Source organism: Gopherus evgoodei, chromosome 15 (assembly GCF_007399415.2).
Source record: "Gopherus evgoodei ecotype Sinaloan lineage chromosome 15, rGopEvg1_v1.p, whole genome shotgun sequence".
Lineage (NCBI taxonomy): Eukaryota > Metazoa > Chordata > Testudines > Testudinidae > Gopherus > Gopherus evgoodei.
In genome coordinates, this window is record NC_044336.1 from 15,635,857 (window position 1) to 15,653,891 (window position 18,035).

Genomic DNA, 18,035 nt, shown 5'->3' on the forward strand with positions numbered 1-18,035 from the left:
AATCGATCCAGCAGGGATCGATTTATCGTGTCTAGTCTAGATGCGATAAATCGACCCCCAAGCGCTCTCCCGTCGACTCCTGTACTCCAGCACTGCAAGAGGTGCAAGCAGAGTCGACAGGGGAGTGACAGCAGTCAAGTCACCGCAGTGAAGACACCACGGTAAGTCGATCTAAGTACGTTGACTTCAGCTACATTATTCGATTCCTCTCCAGTGCAGACCAGGGCTTACATTGGTAATGACTGGGAAGACACGATGGCCCTGGCTCTTGTACAGCTCTGTCTCTGGCTGAGAGGCAAAGCATGGCAATGAGTTACCAGGTAATACAAAAAATAAAATAAAATGCTGACGTTCCTATTAGACAGCTTTGAATGTCATAAGTAAAACAGCAGACAAACGAAAGCAGCAAGTCTCCGTGTGGAGCATCCCACAGCAGGTAGGCCATGTGTGTGCTAAAAATGTTGGGTGCCTGCCATAGGGGAACAAGGATGCTCATTTGTTCAGCAACTGTAATGGCTCCTACACCCTCCAGAGCCTGGAGACTGCGATGTTGTTGACGACCCCTTGGTGGGAGTAAATCTAAGGAAATATTTGATGTTTACGGAATAAATTTACAAGCACTCTGCTTTATCCAGTCCGTAGAAGGGAACAGATCAACTTCATCCAAAGCCTCCACTGATGCAGAACTGTAACGTCTTTTCTCTTAAGCCAGGGGCAACGGTACTTCCCAGCATCCAACACAGCCTTGGCACTAAGTGTGCCAGTAACTGGGCCTAGCACCCCAAAACATCCATTTACCCATTTCACTGGCCAAACTCTGATATGTACACTACTGCAGAGAGCCTAATGCAATAGATTCATAATGCAAGGATGATGACTCCTAAACTCAAAGGGTACACATTACCCATTTCACTCCATATCATAAGCCGTTACCCACACTCATCCCCTAAGCCTTTATCATGCCTAGTTACCCACCAGCTCCACCCATTACCCTACAGTACACCCTTTCATTCCCTCTTTAAGAGTGTCCTCCTTGAACTGATCCTCTACCAAATTCACAGCCATGAAAAATGTGTCATGGGCTGTGAAATCTGGTCTTCTGTGTGCTTTTACCCTATATTACAGAGATTTCATGGGGGAAAACCAGAGTTTCTCAAACAAGAGGTCCTTCCCCAAAAGGGAGTTGCTGAGGGGGGTCACATTGTGGTATTGCCACCCTTATTTCTGCACTGCCTTCAGAGCTGGGTAGCCGTAGAGTGGCAGCTATTGGCTGGGGACCAGCTCTGAAGGCAGTGGCCCCCCCGCCAGCAGCAGTGCAGAAGTAAGGGTGGCAATGCCATACCATGCTACCCTTCTGCGCTGCTGCCTTCAGAGCTGAGCGGCCGGAGAGTGGTGGCTGCTGACCGAGGGCCCAGCTCCGCAGGCTGCAGTGCAGAAGTAAGGGTGCCAATACTATACCAGGCCATCCTTACTTCTGCACTGCTGCTGACGCCGATGGCTCTGCCTTCAGAGCTGGGATCCCAGCCAACAGTTGCTGCTCTCCAGCTGCCCAGCTCTGAAGGCAGCACTGCCACCTGCAGCAGCGCAGAAGTAAGGGTAGCAGCAGCACAACCACCCTACTATAACCTTGCAACTCCCACCCCTACACCACCTTTTTGGGTCAGGACCGCTACAATTACACTACCATGAAATTTCAGATTTAAATAGCTGAAATAATGAAATTTACTATTTTAAAATCTTATGACCGTGAAATTGACCAATATAGACTGAATTTGGTAGGACCCCATCAGACTCCATGACACATTTCAGTCCACCCCTCTGCAGTTAGTATTTTATTGGCTGCATGAGCTACTCACTTCAGATTTTTCATCCCCAAGTGAAAGACAACAATGCTGCTGATAATTCTACAAGGGGTCTAGAATATAAACTGGCTGCTACACCAGACCTATTATATAGAGGCATAACTAGAGCAAGATCACACTTAAAAAGTATCAGGCACAACATCCATCCCCGAGACCGGACATAGTTGAGAGAGCTGGGAGGATTCAGAGCTCTCTCCCCTCTGGGTATTTACACACTTTCTCCAATTCTAATCGGAGCCAAGGAAAAAGATGCATTACAAACCCGAAGGCAATCAACATAGGAAGGGCCTTTCTAGTTCTCTGGTAAAGCGTTCCCTTCTCCCCAAATTATCACTGACAGAAAGACTCCAGAATGCTTGTTAGTCACTCTAGCAAAAGCAGAAAGACCTTCAAGTCATCCAGAGACTGCCTCAGGACATGGAGTATACTCAGCAGGGCTGAACGCGAGCTTGGACAGACTGACAGGAACAAGAAAGGAAACGCAGGACAGGAGAGGACACAACACTCAAAGGAACGAGCAAGACAGGTTACACTGTTGGAAAATGCAAATAGAGGACATTTCTCTCTCGCTTTTGGGAGAAGCATTCGACTCATGAAGCCCAGTCTTGTATCTCTGTCATATCTTAACTATTTTTAACTGCAAGAGCCCTGCACCTCTTTCCCCGCTGAAGAGAGCACAAATCTCTACCATCTCTGCTCAGTCAAGAGCTGACCTATCAGTTCTCATTCAACAATTCACAGCGGGATCAGCTGAACGCCCTGGTGAGCCTCAGAGTTTGCATCCCTTTTCAGAGTCTTTGTCTGGCAGACTGGTAACCTTAGTCAGCTACTCTGTGGGGATCGGAGCACCAGGTGCTTTATTCACATAGGACTCTAGCAGTAGAGCCTTGCAGGCTAGCTTGTTTCCAGTATACGCTCTTACAGCCGGGGAGCAGTGCAGGATCACATTTCCACTGCGCAACCTGCCAGAGTCAATCCCCCCTGGTACTCCCGCCTCCACATTCCATGCCTGTTATGGAGATGGGCCACATGAGACCTGGTACAGCTTTCTACGCAGGTGACCTGCATGCACACAAGCTGTGGAAGGAGGCTGCTTCCAATTCAGAGACAAAAAACAACTCTCCACCTTGCTTCTGAAGTGTTAAGATTTTTTGGTTTAGAGTAAAAACTGCTGGAAGTAGAACCTGAGTTGATTCCCTACTTTTTTAGGGTTCTATGTACAGCCCCCCACTTTCACATTCTGCCCATGTCAGCCTACTTCAGTTAGTTATTCTGCTGTTCACCTCACAGTCCACAGCAAGACCAGGAGAAACTGGTGACTTCCATTATAAGAAAAAGTCATGTTTTGTCACGCTGGGAGTCTAGGGCTTGATCTAAAACAGTGTCAAGGAAATGGCCCTCCACTGACTTCCTAATGGCCCTAATGGGATCCCCAGTACAAGGCCACCCACAGTGAAGATTGTAGAATATGCTAGAACTACTGGTGCAACATTTCTAAAGTGTTCTGAGAACCTTGGATAGAAGACTGCAGAGAAGATCAAGCTATTATGTTCTATAGAATGGCTGTATTGCCTAAATGAATTCTCTCCCTGACACGGCTATCTTAGTGAAGAAGTCTAACAAGAGAGGTTAAAAATCTAGTAATAGCTTGTCAAAGCAGAAGTGCTAGTGCTCTGCAAGATGCTCTCAAATGAAATGTTCCCCTAGCTTGGTGTTGGCGACATGTAGGAGTGTTATCCTTTTCAGTGGCTCATAGTGTGCCCATCTCCCATCCTTTGAGGGGGATCGGGCTGGCTGGGTGAATTGGGAGACTCCCCCACTGAAGTCCCAACCACAGATAGATCCCTATTGCAATGCTTCCCCAGCAGCTGTATTCTCTCTCGGCCATTGGGGTGGAACAGTGTCTCTCCCTTGTCCTGGCTGCTGAAATTGGAGAATTAAAAGTTCACATATTAGATTTATTACCTGTCCCTGGGAGGAAGCAAAAGACAAATGAAAACTCTGAAACTAGTTACGCCCAATGATAAATCAAGATGAAAAGAGGATGACAGCCTCTGACTGACAAGCAGTCTCGAACAGATGACAAAAGGATCCCGTGTGTATGCACGATGCTTCCTGTTCACATCCTTCTATTCTTGGGCTGGCAGGCTGAAGGCAAAGCCAAAATACTCCATTAAAGTAGCCTACGGCTCCAGCACTAGCATTCCTATGGTGCTCCTGCACCTGGAAGGAACCTGGTTAGCAGAGAGAAAATGTGTTAAGAAAATTGCTCATGTGTAAGGAATAGGTTTGGGCAGGAGGGACTGAAATATGAAGCAGGGATGGAAGAGACCTTCAAACATCACTTCAGAAGGATGAGAGCCAGAGAAATATAGAAGACAAATATAGCTCTGGTCCCATCCACACTAGCTAGCAGTCACCAAACAAAAAATGGCTGATGACAGAAATCTAGTACAGCTTCTCCAATCAGCATGGATTGGGATTATTTTTCTGAAAATTGCACTTGTCAAACCATACTGCACTTGTCAAACCATGCTATAGCCTATACCATCCACACCTCACCCAAAGTAGCGTATAGCTTGGCCTTATGCTGATCCAGGAAACTATGCTAGAACCTTGTTTAGAAATTCAATTGCCACTAGCATGATTTTCAGTTGTTGCACAGACACCACCAAAACTGCAACCATTTCTCCAGGGAACGTAGGAGATAAAAGCAAGAGGATCAGACACCTTCATAGTTGGAGACAGGCTCAAGAATGTCAAGGACATATGTAAGATGCCTGTACACCACTGGTTCTCCAGTTGTGTTTCATGGAGCACTCCTGGTGAGCTCTGTCATGAAACGTTTTGAGACCTAAGCAGTGGGAATTAAAAGTAGGGGGCTGGGAGAAGGATGTCTGTATGAGAACATTTCTTAGTAGGTGCACAGGAGAATGAAAGGAGAGGGAGAATGCCCTCTCCACACCATGTGATGAGAACCATATAGATAACCTACCAAGTGAAGGGGTAGAAGAAAGGAGGGAAGGCCAGAAAGATCACAAGAGACTATGAAAAATGAAATGCAACTGTAAAGTGATAGTAATATGATGCAGCACCCCACCTCTGCTTCCTCCCCCACTCCCCGACACCCAGGTCAACTGCAGCTTCCTTGGAAAACAGTGTTTATGGCTGATTGAAACAATTACACTAGTCAGAGGCAGATTACATGGTTTCAAGGGGTTACATCCCCCCTTTGAGAGCACATCCTTACTGGTGAAGGATGGAAAAGAGGTGACAAATGAAACACAACATGGCTTTTTAATTACTACCGCGACTGAGATTTTCTGTTGTTCGTGGGGAGAGGACACCAGCTCTCTAACCTGGAGGACACAGGCCTCCGCTGAGAGGAAAGCTAAGACTGCCTGTACTCCTTGACCAAAGAGGTTGATTTTAGAAAGATGACAGCTCCGCTATCAAGCTGTCGTGGCCAGATGAGAGAGGAATACACGTGAGCCTATATCCGAAAAGCAGCACTGATGGATATCTGGGAGTCTAGGGATATTTAACATTCCATCTGTGCTGGCATTAGTGGATCGATAACACAAAGCCATACAGGGAAGTGAGAAAGTGAAATCAGTCTTTCTGAACTCATCATTTCCTCAGAGCCTGAGTGGGACCCCTCCGTTAGCCTCATGCCTGCCCTGCATTCCTTCACATGGGAAGGGGAAGGGGAAGGGGGGCTGGGCTGGGCTGATCTCGGTCAACAGTAGAGTAGGGAATTGGGAAGTCTCAGGCTCACCCCTGCGAGGAGCTGGAGGCATCAATAGGATGTTCCCAAGTTTGCCCTCCATCCCCCTGCAAGATGCAAGTGCTGGAAGACAGCACTCTCAGGTTGGCTCCTTGTCCTAGGTGTTCAAGATGTTCCTTCCCATTCTCCTTCAAGGCAGAGGGGAGAGAATGTGGTATGCTCAGATGCCATCCTCACTGCATTGGGAGCAAGGACAAAAATGCAGTTTTCCCTTCTTCTCTGTGCTCGGAGCAAGTCTGGGACTTGGATCTCTGTCGCTGAATGGTGGTGGGAAAACACAGCCCTCCCATGTTCATACTCCATTCCTCCACATGGAGAGAAGTGGCCAATGGGCCGGTCTTGGGTCATCCCTCTCCTCCACCAAGTTTGCTCTTCACCCTCCACAAGGAGCAGGTGTGGAAAAAGCATTCACCAGTCTGCTGCTCCTCTGTCCCTGACACATCGCCGATGCACAGTAGGTAGTAGCCTTCACCGGGGGACACGACCTGGGTCTCTCCAATTCCTGGATATTTAAATTTACAGCTGCTATGAGACAGAATTCAGGGAGGTAAGAAGAAAACAATGTCTCTGTTTTGCCATTAACAACTCATTATGAATATTTGATGATTGAGGCAGGGTGTCCTGGAGCCGGGTGCCTGGAGTGCTTTTAATTTTACTTAGTTGCCAAGGAAGGCTTTCAACATTCATAATAATAAATACATAAAAATCACAGCTGTGAATCCTCCCAAGAATTCGATTCCACTGGTGCTTTCATAAGGCAACAGAAACCCCGGAATGCCTGAAAAGCTGCTGATACTGGAGAGGTGAAGACTATCTGCCCTTGAGCAGTAAATCCATCCCCCTAGAGCTGCTGCCCCCATATCATGCTCCACAATGATTTTCTGACTTCATCTTTCCTTGTAGCCCATTGGTGCAGCTCTGCATGGTAGGACTGATGCAGCAGAGGCACTATTTTTAGAGGAGTTTTGGAGAGAAAGTTTTGCCTGGAAGGTAGAGAAGTTGCAACCCTGCTTCCAGATCAGCCTTACGCAGAAGGAAACAGGAAGGTCCCAAGTCAAGATGTGCACCGAGGAGCAGGAAGAAACACAAGGTGATGTGTCAGTCGCACTGTTCAGATAGAGCATTAACTGGCCAGGACCATGCTGCAAGTCAAGCCTCACTGGTGCTAGGCGACAGAGTGTTTGCTCTCCCAGTGACAATCTGAAAGGTGCTGTACGACAGACTCAGTGTGCACAGGTCCCCCATAATGCCCGGACAGCAGCCAAGGGCCAGTGCAGCAGACTAGGCTTTGTGCTGAACTCTGACTCCAAACACTGTTCCTTCCTCAGGCACTTCCCTCAAGATCTTTAAGACATTCCTGCTTGGAACTACTCCTGAGCACTCATAGGAGCAGCAGGCTCCAGACCAGCGGCAAGCAGTCGAGCTTTGCAGAGCAACCTCCGTTTCAATTTTTCGGCTGGCATCATCTCCTTCGCGGAAGACAGACGGCAACAGGGATACAAACAATAAGCGAGATGTGGATAACTGCATATATTTGCTGCACCTCATGAATTGTGCCCTTTCCAACAATATCTATTCCCTCAGCCTGGAAACCATGATTAACACTAAACGAGCATCAACAGGTTACACAGACATCTTGCTCTACATGTCATCCCTTCTAAATGAACCAGACAGTGCTGGGTGCGAAATGCTGCCACACCGCCTTGCTATAAATGGAGGCCCCCTATGCCTCATTGCCCCCAGCTGCCCATTTAGAACTGTTTAAGCAGGCGCCCTGTTACAGCTTTGACACATTTGCAGCAGAGCCATCCATCAGTGCTGGCTGACGCTGTGACAGAGCTTTCCTCTCGAAGCAGAGAATCAATATGCCAGGGGATAACAATAATGAATCACCCTCGCGCAATGCACACCGCTCGCTTCCCATCTCATACGCAAGGCAGCGTGATGGATTCGGGGAGGGAGGGGGCACCAAAAGTGGAAGAGGACGGGAGTAGGCATAATCTCCCTGGACCAGCTCCCTTTGGAGATGATTCTGGGAGAAGAAACCACCTCCTTTTTCTAACTCATCTACTGCAGTGATCTCCTGGACCCTTGCCAGTCCAAAGCACATCATTTTATGCAGAATGAGAGCACATGGCTGGGAGCCCCAGGGTGGCAAGGTTGTCCTAAGGGGCTTGGTGGTAGAAGGCATGCCCTGGAGTTTGGAAGGGCTCTATCCCATTCCAGCTGAGAAGTGAGAGGGAAGTAAACTGAACAAAAGCAGAGGACGGCTAAGCTGTCTAAGCCTTGGTTCTGAAATACTTCGACACGCTGGCAAGACAGGGTTCAAGTCACTTCATCATTCCCAAGTAGAGTCACTGAGCTCCACACAGCTTACGGTGTGGTTCTTTGGGAGGAGACATTAAAAAAAAAAACACAGAGGCCTTGTCTGCTCTGTGTGGACATAAAAAATCTCAATGGCACTTTTTGGAAGGGCAAAGATTTGCATTGGGAGGTCCTTACCCAATACTGTTGCTTACCCATTGCCAGAGTGCCACTAGCCACCTTGCTATTTCCCTTGACCTGAGGAGGTGGGGGCTGCCTTTCAGCCGTGCTCGGTGCGATTAAGCCCACTGATCCTTTGGGATCAGAAGATGCTGGAGCTGTACTATACATATAAGCTGTTAAGATAGCTCACTATTACCAGTCACGCTGGTAAAACAAACCTCCGAAATAAGCCCTGAGTGGAATCCTATTAACTCACTCTGAATTAACCCACATTCTCCCCAGAAATTGTATGATCTCACCCAATCAGAGTTCATGAGCCTCAAGCCTCTTGGAGCTGAAGTGGACAAGCTGCTCAACACTTTAGTGAACGGTTCTGTATAAGAGGATGCCAAAAACAACGTGAGGTGGAACCACTGTGGTCTGGGCACAGTGATAGAGGCGATGAGTGGATCTCCCTCTGTGGAAGTGGGAGCTAGGAGGCTGTCAAGAATCTTTGACCTGTGTGATGGTGAAGCCTTGAAAGCACAATGCAGGCAAGAGTGTCCCTATCTCTGGGGGGCTGTGGGTGCTTGTAAGGAACACAGATGGGCACCTGTGATGAAAACGAGTCAGAGTCATTGGAGAAGGTGGCATCCCTGCTTCTGGGAGAGTTTTACTGATCTCAGACTAGGAAGGGGAAGGAAGAGTTTTTGGCTCTAGAGTTTTTGGCTAGAGGACAGTTATTTCACTAGTTTGAAGTCTGAGGCTCAGTTCACACGGCAAGGAACTGTAGCTCACCCAGGCAGCAAAAGTGCAATGACACACGCTGAACTTTTCAAGATTGTACAACATGAGCGTGACTTGTGGAGAAAAGCAAGAACAAGGAGGTCGGGGAACAGAAACCATGCATTTAGTGTATCTCATCTGTAACACCGATCACCCTGATGTTCCACCCACGCTGGCAGCTTTCACTAATACCCTCTGCCACCCTGCCAGCAATTACTGCTGCCCTGGCCCTGGGCCAGATGCAGAGACTGTTTCACTAACAAACAATTTTTTAAAAAATGAATCAAGTCTTCAGCTGTCAAAAGCTCTAGGATAGGATTTTACTGCTGGAAAACACCAACTCTTTGCTTCTTTCTTCCCTGCTCTTGGCAATGTTTGCCACAAGATAATTGAGCAGATTTACAGTAATCACCTCCAATCACAACTCCTGCCATTAACTCTGTTGAACCATTCGTCTCTCTGATCCTGTATCAGCTGACATGCTGTACACACGCTGCATCCCAGGGCACCTCGAAGAGAGAACGAATTGTTTTGTACCATGGTGTTACCACTGCTCCTTCATCTGTACACATGGGAGAGGAAAGCTGGTTAGGGACGTTCTTCACTTCCGCTGGAGATCACATGTAAAGTTATTTTCTGCCAACACTCTTTGGATCACCTATGGCAGTGTCCTCAAGCCATTACACCTGGTAGCTAGTCCCAGCTCTGCTTCAGGTATCTAGTCCCTGCTCTGCTACTGACTTGCAATGTGACCTTGGACTATCCACTCCATTGCTCTATGCCTCAGATTACCATTCTGTAAAATGGGGACAATACTTTCCTACCTCACAGGGTCATGGTGAGGTTCGATTAACGTTTGCACGGTTGGAGGTGCGAGGGCAGAGCAGAGTGTCTGAGGCCAGTGACTCTGTCTCGAAGCTCAACAGCTGCACCTGCTCTGGTTTACTTGGGTCCCCATCCAATGAAGTGTCACTCCATCTGCCAGTGATTTGACATCTCATCTGAATAATACTCTATATTAAGCATCTTTACAGACTCGGCGGAATGCACAGTTGCTCTCACTGTGGATGTTCACTCCCTCCCATCTCAAAATCTGCACAGGTGTCCTCATTCAGGATGTCTTCACAGAATGCAGAAATGGGTAGTAACCTGCTTCACAGATCCTTCCGAACTGGCTCTGCACCCTCTCGTCACAGGCAGCCATTGCTTTATCTCCTCCTGACTGGAGACGACGTTCTTTTCAGGAACATTAACCCCACTGGCAGGATCTTACCAGTCCCATCCAGCACTGTGTGTCACTCTCAATTTGCATCTGAAGCTATCAGGCTGCATTCACACACACCGGCACCATTTCATCCCATCCCACCCTGCAGACAACACTGAAAAAAGCTTCTCAGATATGTTTAAAAAGCAGGCACAGCAGAGAAGCATGGCCTTTTAACTAACTCTTCATAAATATATTCTTCTCTTAGTGAATTATTTATCCCAGAGGTCTCCAAAAGGGGCTCTCTCCTCTCCAAAAGGGATCAAGAAAAGCAGGAGGACTTGGTGAAAGAATGACAGTCAGTATCCTTAAGGCAATCAAAAATGCAATATAATGTCCTGATTTATAGCTCAACTCCCTCCTTCCCGCTCCCAATGGAGGGTGCAAAGAAGAGACTAAGGGCAGAGGTCTAACTGGTCCTTCCTTAAGCTGTCACAGTAAGCTCTGTTTTTAATCACCAGAAGAGCAGCTGCCTAGAGGACTGTACAGTGGCAAACTAATCTCCTTGCAGGAGATTGAAAATATAAAAACTTCAATTATTGTCACTACCCCTACACTAGCCATGGCTATAAGTCTTGCAGTCTCCCTTCTTCCCCATCTGCTAGAACTTGCGTTAAAAAAAAAAAAATAGCAAGTTGGCCCAAGGATTTTAAGATGGATGACCTCCAGCTTGGCCATTTTATATTTGAATCAGGACAGCAGTGACCAAAAGTCACCACAACACCTGAACTCCGCTTAATGGTCTATGGGACATGATCTTGGACTAATTCTCAGTGGATAAATGTCCGGTCTAAAAGACTCCATCACAATTGTTACACTACTGGCAGTCAAAGTGGAGATGCCAAAGGATGGACTTGGTATGGAAAATAACATACCCTCTCGGCTCTCAAAGCATGAGGAACATTGGGCAGGTTATTCTTCGCTGCGTAAGTTGCATCTGTTCTGTGGATTCAGAAAGGACTTCAGTGTCCAGGGCTGTGAATCAGGCATCTTGCACCAGCACTAAATTCAGATGGGAGACAAAGAGAAAACCAAACCCACAATCACCCCAAAACAGGTGACTAAATTCCATGGTTCCCAAGGACTGGGAAGGGAATTTTTTAGGTGGCTGAGAGGTCAACTGGAGGCCAAAGTGACAGATGCCAGTTCTGAAAGTGAAAGGTTAAACTATTTCAATATCAGTAGAGAGTCTATCTACAACACAGCTTCTTTTGACAACTCTGCTAGTTTCCAGTATGGGTTGACAAGCAGAATTCTTAGAAACCACCGCCCTAACCAAACCGGTCTACCGCCCTGCCAGCATGGCTTCAACTGTATTTTGGAGCTAATGACAATAGGAGACATTCCTTCAGAGAAGCCTGGGCCTTTGAGATGGGAGAGGATGGTGGTGGTGAGAAATTAAATCCCAGGCAAATGACCCTTTGTGTTATTGTTTAATTACCTAAAGTTATGGAAACAGGTAAACAGAGAAATATGTAAAGCAGTACGACAAGTTCCTTTTTTGCAACGAAGTGGAAGAAGGCAGGTTATCGAGACACTGCACCTTTCTACAGGCAGGGCAAATTTAGCAAAAGGCAAGTCTGCCCATGAGAAGATATCGTAAATAATTGAAATTACAGATAGAAAGAACGTATGAGATCTTAGTGCATGCCCTCAAGTCAAAGAAAGATTGTTCCCTACTGTAATGCCCTGGCATTTGGGATAGTATGTAGGGATTAAAACCCTACATAGCATGTAGGGATTAAAACCGAATATCAAGAGTTGGGACTTTGGGTTCATTCTTGCCTCTCCCGCTGATTCACTGTGGGATCTTAGACCTCAGTTTTCATATCTGTAATAAAGGGGCTAAAACTTACCTATCTCATCGGGGTGTTGGGAGGTGTCATCACTCAGGGTTCCTAAAGTGGTTTGAGATCCTTTAGCTAAGGTAGTTCTAAAATACCTATCACCAGCCTATCTAAGAATAGGAAAAGATCGGTGAAGGATCTCTATCTCTGAGCCTGGAAGTGGAAACTGAGTAGCAAAAGTTATAGCTGCGTATTAAGTGTGTGAGGTGGAGGCAGAGAAGGAGGAGGCAGCAGAGGCAAAGAGAAAGGGGGAGAGATTTAATTAATGGTCTCAAATTTATCCCCAGAACTTGGGCCAGGATTATGACTGACCCACTTTAAGAAGTGCAGTGACCAGGACTGATGCACTAATTGTCTTATCTGAAGGTATCGCAAAGCATAATATGGGGGGGGGGGGGGGGGAGAGAGAGAGAGAGAGAGAACATTGCAAGCCAGCAACAGCCAAAACTGAAGGATGTTTATTCCTCTCCAAAATGGATCTTGATTAACATGCAATCCTTTCTAATAACTACCAATGGAGCATCTGGAGCAGAGCATGCCCCAAGTGCCCCAAGTGAAAGCTGTCTGGGAACATTTGCCAGTGACGACTCAATAACCGAGGCAATACTCATGCTGCCACAATCTTTAAAGCCAGAGGTCTCTGCTCATAAAGCTGGGAGGTCCAGGCTGTAACAGGTTGCAATTAAATCGGTTTAGCTGCTTAATACACAATAGCTCAGTGATTGCCACTGAGCTCCAGCCCAAACGCTCTCCTTTCGTTCTCTGTCCTAATCTATATCCTTCCCATGACCCTGCTGGACATAGCCATCATCCAACAATGCAAAGCACAGCGGTGCCCACTGGTGAAACACCCGGCATTCCCCTGCGTGGCTTCAGACCCTGCGATTTTCGTTCTGCCTTTGCCAGATTCTGAGCTGTGCGCTGTGGTACTCAGTCACCAGTACCCAGGGGAGGATGTGGGATATTGCTGAAGAAGGTGGGAATAAGGCACAACCGTGGCACTGTGAACCTGGTTTCCTGGGTAAATAATGGGCTGAGGCACTAATTAGGTCATCGATAAGTGCAAATGTGGGTGGGAATACCCTGTCACCTGCACCCAAGAGAATGCAGCAGGAAACAGGTCAGCTCTTGAAGTACAGGAAGAGAAATTCTACGTGGTCATAATTTTGGGGGACCGAGTCAGGCCTCTGAGACCAAAGTAAATCATTGCCTCCAGCCTCTGTCTTCTACCAACACAGAGGAGGAGGAACTACAGACCGAATGAAGAGAAGAGTATTTCTTTGGGATATTCTGGACATTTTAGATAAAAATCAACTCTCTCAAGGCTGATTCCTTGATCAGGGTGTAAAAGCGATGATATTCCAAGAACTGGGTTAGCCAAACTGCATTAAAGGATCCACTCCAAGAGTGCTTTAACCAGGCTAGGGAACAACCTTCTTGTACCGCTCTGACAATTTTACAATGGTTTTACGTTACTTTGGGGGCGAATGCGCATAGGAAAGTGGAAAGGATGTTACAATGTAGTTCCCGGTAAAGAATCCTTGGCCCAGCTGATGTGAGAATTCGCACTAGCATCCTATTCGCAACAAACACATTTCAATGTTACAGCTAGCAAAGTTTTGACCTGCAGTTGTTTATAAAAGTAATGATATCTGAAGAGATCTATGGCCCAAATATTAGCACACTAGCATGCTGGCAAGATGAAACTGTGTTCATTATTCTACAACTGGCTTACAAAATAAAAGTTTTAAAGTTAGCCCAATTCAAGACCTAGGCTAAAACACTATAATCAGAACCTGGATCCTTCCTGCACTGTCGGATGTCGCTTAGGGCATAAATAAGGCTCCACTATCCCTGTCTATCTTATGAACATAAGAACGGTCATACTGGGTCAGACTAAAAATCCATCTAGCCCAGTATCCTGTCTTCCAACAGTGATTAATGCCAGGTGCCCCAGTGTAAATGAACAGAACAGGTAATCATCAAGTGATGCATCCCGTCGCCCATTCTCAGCTTCTGACAAACAGAGGCTAGAGACACCATCCCTGCCCATCCTGGCTAATAGCCATTGGTGGACCTATCCTCCATGAACTTATCTAGTTTTTTTTAATCCTGTTATAGTCTTGGTCTTCAAAACTTGGGCCATTCTTTGCATGTCCCCTTTGTCACTAAGGGCAGTAAGTTCTTCCTCTAAGTAGTGTTCCATGGAGAGATTCTTTCAGTTAGCCCCTTTTGGCTGTTCCTCCAGCTTCCCAATGGCATGAACAGGGAACAGAAATACATTTTTCTGTATATACTGGCAAAAAAGAGCCATACTATACCACAACCATACCAACAGCACAACCAGGCCTTAGGTTAGGAAATTTTTTAGATAACCATCTTATAGCCTACTAGCATCCTACTCAGTTTATAAAAGACTGCATTTATGTGGAGCACATTCAGAAATTCTTCGGAGAGCTGGTCTAGAGTCAGTGCAACTCACTGGCCTTAGCAACAGTGACAACACTAATATAAACTGGGCAATGGGAATTTTAACCACTGTTATGTAACCTGTTCAGAGCAGGACTAGACAGCTGGTAAAAACATCTGAGCTTGGTTTACGCTACTGCTCCCACCATGGCTAGCACTGGTATTTGGCCAATTCTGGAGGAATTTCTGAAAATGACGAGGGTAAACAAGTGTTAAATATTTTATTCCTATTCATAAGCCTGGTACAGTGATCCGAAACAATGCTTACAACTTTATAATGAGCTGTGTTTAAGTCGTGGCTCTCAATGGTGTTAACACAGTTTCAGGTCTCCATATAAACTGAGTCTTTAGCCACTGCATGTTCTACTCCACCTGATGAAATGTACTTATGCCCTCCTTGCTCTTATCAAGGTAACACAGGGAAATGCTTCTCCATACTAGTCTTTGTTTTCAGATGAGTTCTTTGGGCCCAACAGGCCCAACCAATAGGTTACCATCCATCTGGTATCGCCAATGTTATTGCACTTGTATTTTCAAGCTTCAGATCATCTCAAGGATTCCCCATGCCCCTTGGCCTTTTGGGTGCTTCAGTATGTGTCTGCCTCAGCTGCACACAAAGAGCTTCCGCAAAATCAAAAAAATAAAGAATGCCTCAGCTGGATGCAGCAGCCCAGCCAGAGGACGCAGAGCCCCAGGCCTGGTTGTTCCTCTGAATTCTCTGACCTGGACCAATTTTTCTTTGTGATGCAGGTGCTAGCATTCTCAAGGTAGCTTATTTTTCAAGGAGAGATGAAGTCTTTACATTTCATGGAGAAAAATGACCACTGTAGGTGTTGTTAAATTGAAATATTACTTCTGAGAGCATATGGCTTGGTGAGGAGGCGAGTGACATTTGACTATCACTCAGATCAGAAGGAGAAAGAGAAGAAACAACTTTCAAAGGCAAGGATGACACCGTTACAAAACACAAGTAGAGACGACCTTCACATGCAGCTCGCTCTCTCCGCTGCGAAGAGTCATTCTTTCCGCTACTGTCATCTTAATCTTCAGTACACCTGGGGCAGTGCAGACTGATGCCAGCCACTGCGGCTGGGAAATCCACAGGCTTTCACTGAATGGGGGGAAAGGGAGCAGTGTACGTCCTGCCGCAGACACACTGGAGGCCAATATTAACTGCTAAGGACAGAGAGTAGAGGTGGGCCAGCCATGCAGAGGACTGGTTCCCGGCAAGCGCAAGTTCATGCACTTGACCATGGTCATCCTATCTGAAAGGGGAGGTGAAGTGCAGACAGCACTTTCTGAAAGAGGAGAAGCAGATTTGTCCCCTTAACTGCGTAAAAGCCAATGTGGATCGGCCAGCCTGGTAGAGCTGCAGAGTTTGGCTCCGATGCTCAGGTTAGGTTCTAGAAACAACGTCATCATCACTCTGCTACAACAGGCCAGGAAATGCAGTCACAGATCCTGGAGAGAGGGAGCAGTGCCTGGCCTTAGTATATCAGAAGGATACAATCAGCACACCAGGAAGCCCAAACCAAGCATAGGGGCTAAATCCTTCCTCAAGCTTTGTTTGCAGTTCCTTCTCTCCTACAAGTTCTGCAGTAGGAGCCTAACCCCAACCCAACCCAAGCGCGTGGATTCATCCCCTCCCCAAGCTCTGTGGCAGAATCATCACCCCAAACCCAAGCCCTGCAGCAGGACTATTACTCTTTATTTACTGTATAAACCCACTTTCCTTTAAAGAATCTTCTTCTCTAATAAATCCATTACTCGTTGAATCCATTGCAACAAGTAACCACTGAGGTATCACCGGGGCCATTAAACAGCATTATCTGGGACAGACATCCCCTAATGGCCTGACACGGGAATCAATCAGGCTAAAGCATGAATTTCCCCTACACCTTTCCAAACACTACGGCTGTCAAGGAAAGAAAACCTTTGGGCCAAGACTAGGGACAGACCAATGGCAGGCCAGCCAGGTTGTCTCAGAGATGAGAGGCTTGACTGATGCATCTGCAGGAACAGAGGAGACTGGGTGATTGGAAATGGGCCAGTGAGAGGAGAAGGGATTATATTTTTCGCTACCTTTAATACCCCTTTAATGAGATAACCCCTCCTTCTGGGGAGCATGAGGCTTTCAAACCTTTCATGTGCTCAGGCAACAAAGGAGAGACACTGACATTCGAGATTTTCACACCATATGGGGTCAGTGTTAGTTATTTCAAACGGCTCAACATTTGAGGTTCTGCAGCTTAATCTCTCATCCACCATCAGAGCTTCATTTCCCTAAGCAACACGACCGATAAACCTCAGCTCAGATAGTCTCATCCAGCTCCTCTTGAGTACTGCTGGGGGTTTCAGATCAGGATCACAGGCCTTTGAACTTGGCTAACCAAAATTGGCCTTAAATGCGTACAGAGGTGACACTGAACAGGTGACAAAGTCCCACAGGCTGAACTAGGGAAAGTTGTTTTTCCTTCCTGACACAGGCTGATGATAGGTATCAGTTATCAAATCTGGGTCTGGAGTAGACTGAGATAAACACTCAGAACTATAAGCCTGGCAAAACACAGTGTGCAGGTATGCAACCTCTTCCTGAAATGTATGCACGTGGCCCAGATTCACTGCAATTAAGTCCTTGGATGACTGACAAGATTCAGGGTGGGTTCTCCATTAAAAGCATCAGTGCTCCAAAGAGCAAACTAAAGTAGTCACCTCCTGCCACAATGAATTCTGTCCTGATGGAATGGATTCATCCCACTTATTTCCAAGACCTGGATCCTGAAGAAATTGATCTGATGTTCAGGAGTGTCCATTGGGAGAACCGTCACACCAAGCCACAAAATCCAATAGCCTTTTTAATCTCTATGCGCTATGCACCCCTGCCTTGACACTGGAAAATCCAAGTGTTGGTGTTCCAGTTGTGAGATGGACAGTCGGTCAACATGGATAGTACTCTTCTCACAAGAAGCAGAATTTCCACACACCCCTCCAGAAAAAATCCGTTTTAAGCTTTACTTTTAGCAACATACCATAAAAGACCCCCAAGGGACTTGGAGAAGAAGGCAGAATGCCTACTGAAAACAGCTTGTTTCTGTTACGAAGTTTCTGAGGCAGCTTATGGTGCACCAATGGCAAGACACTTGGGACTCAGCACCATTTTAGCCAGTGTTCACTTATAAAACTCGTGTCTAAAATGAAGGTGACCCTGGCTCAAAAATAAAAATAAAAATAAATCTATGGTTGACTCAGGTCTTTGAGAGGGCAGGATGTGTAGGCCATGACAGAGTTACTCCAACATCTATATACAATACCAGTGATTCAGTTTCCATCAGTAGTGATGGGGTAAAGACTTGCTAAAGCTGAAAAGTTCACGGACTCACCGATCCACCTCATCAGGGATGTCATGATCTGCAGATACTTGGTCTTCTGAACATTAAAGAAGGTGAAAGGACCCAGTAGCAGAGTAAATGCTGCCTGGAAAGATTGAAAAACAAACAGGAATCAGGCTAGAAATCAGAATTTTGCTATTAAGGCCAAAAATCAGCTTCTGTTTG

General features: G+C 46.5%; 1 protein-coding gene across 6 annotated transcripts in view; it reads right to left on the reverse strand.

Moving 5' to 3' along the window:
• TMEM104 (transmembrane protein 104) overlaps window positions 1-18,035 on the reverse strand; it is a 65,825-nt gene that overhangs the window by 5,564 nt on the left and 42,226 nt on the right. For all 6 annotated transcript variants that reach the window (XM_030533869.1, XM_030533870.1, XM_030533868.1 and 3 more), the window contains one exon: window positions 17,862-17,955. In XM_030533869.1, coding sequence (XP_030389729.1) covers window positions 17,862-17,955 — 94 coding nt within the window. The remainder of the gene's footprint in view (window positions 1-17,861; window positions 17,956-18,035) is intronic.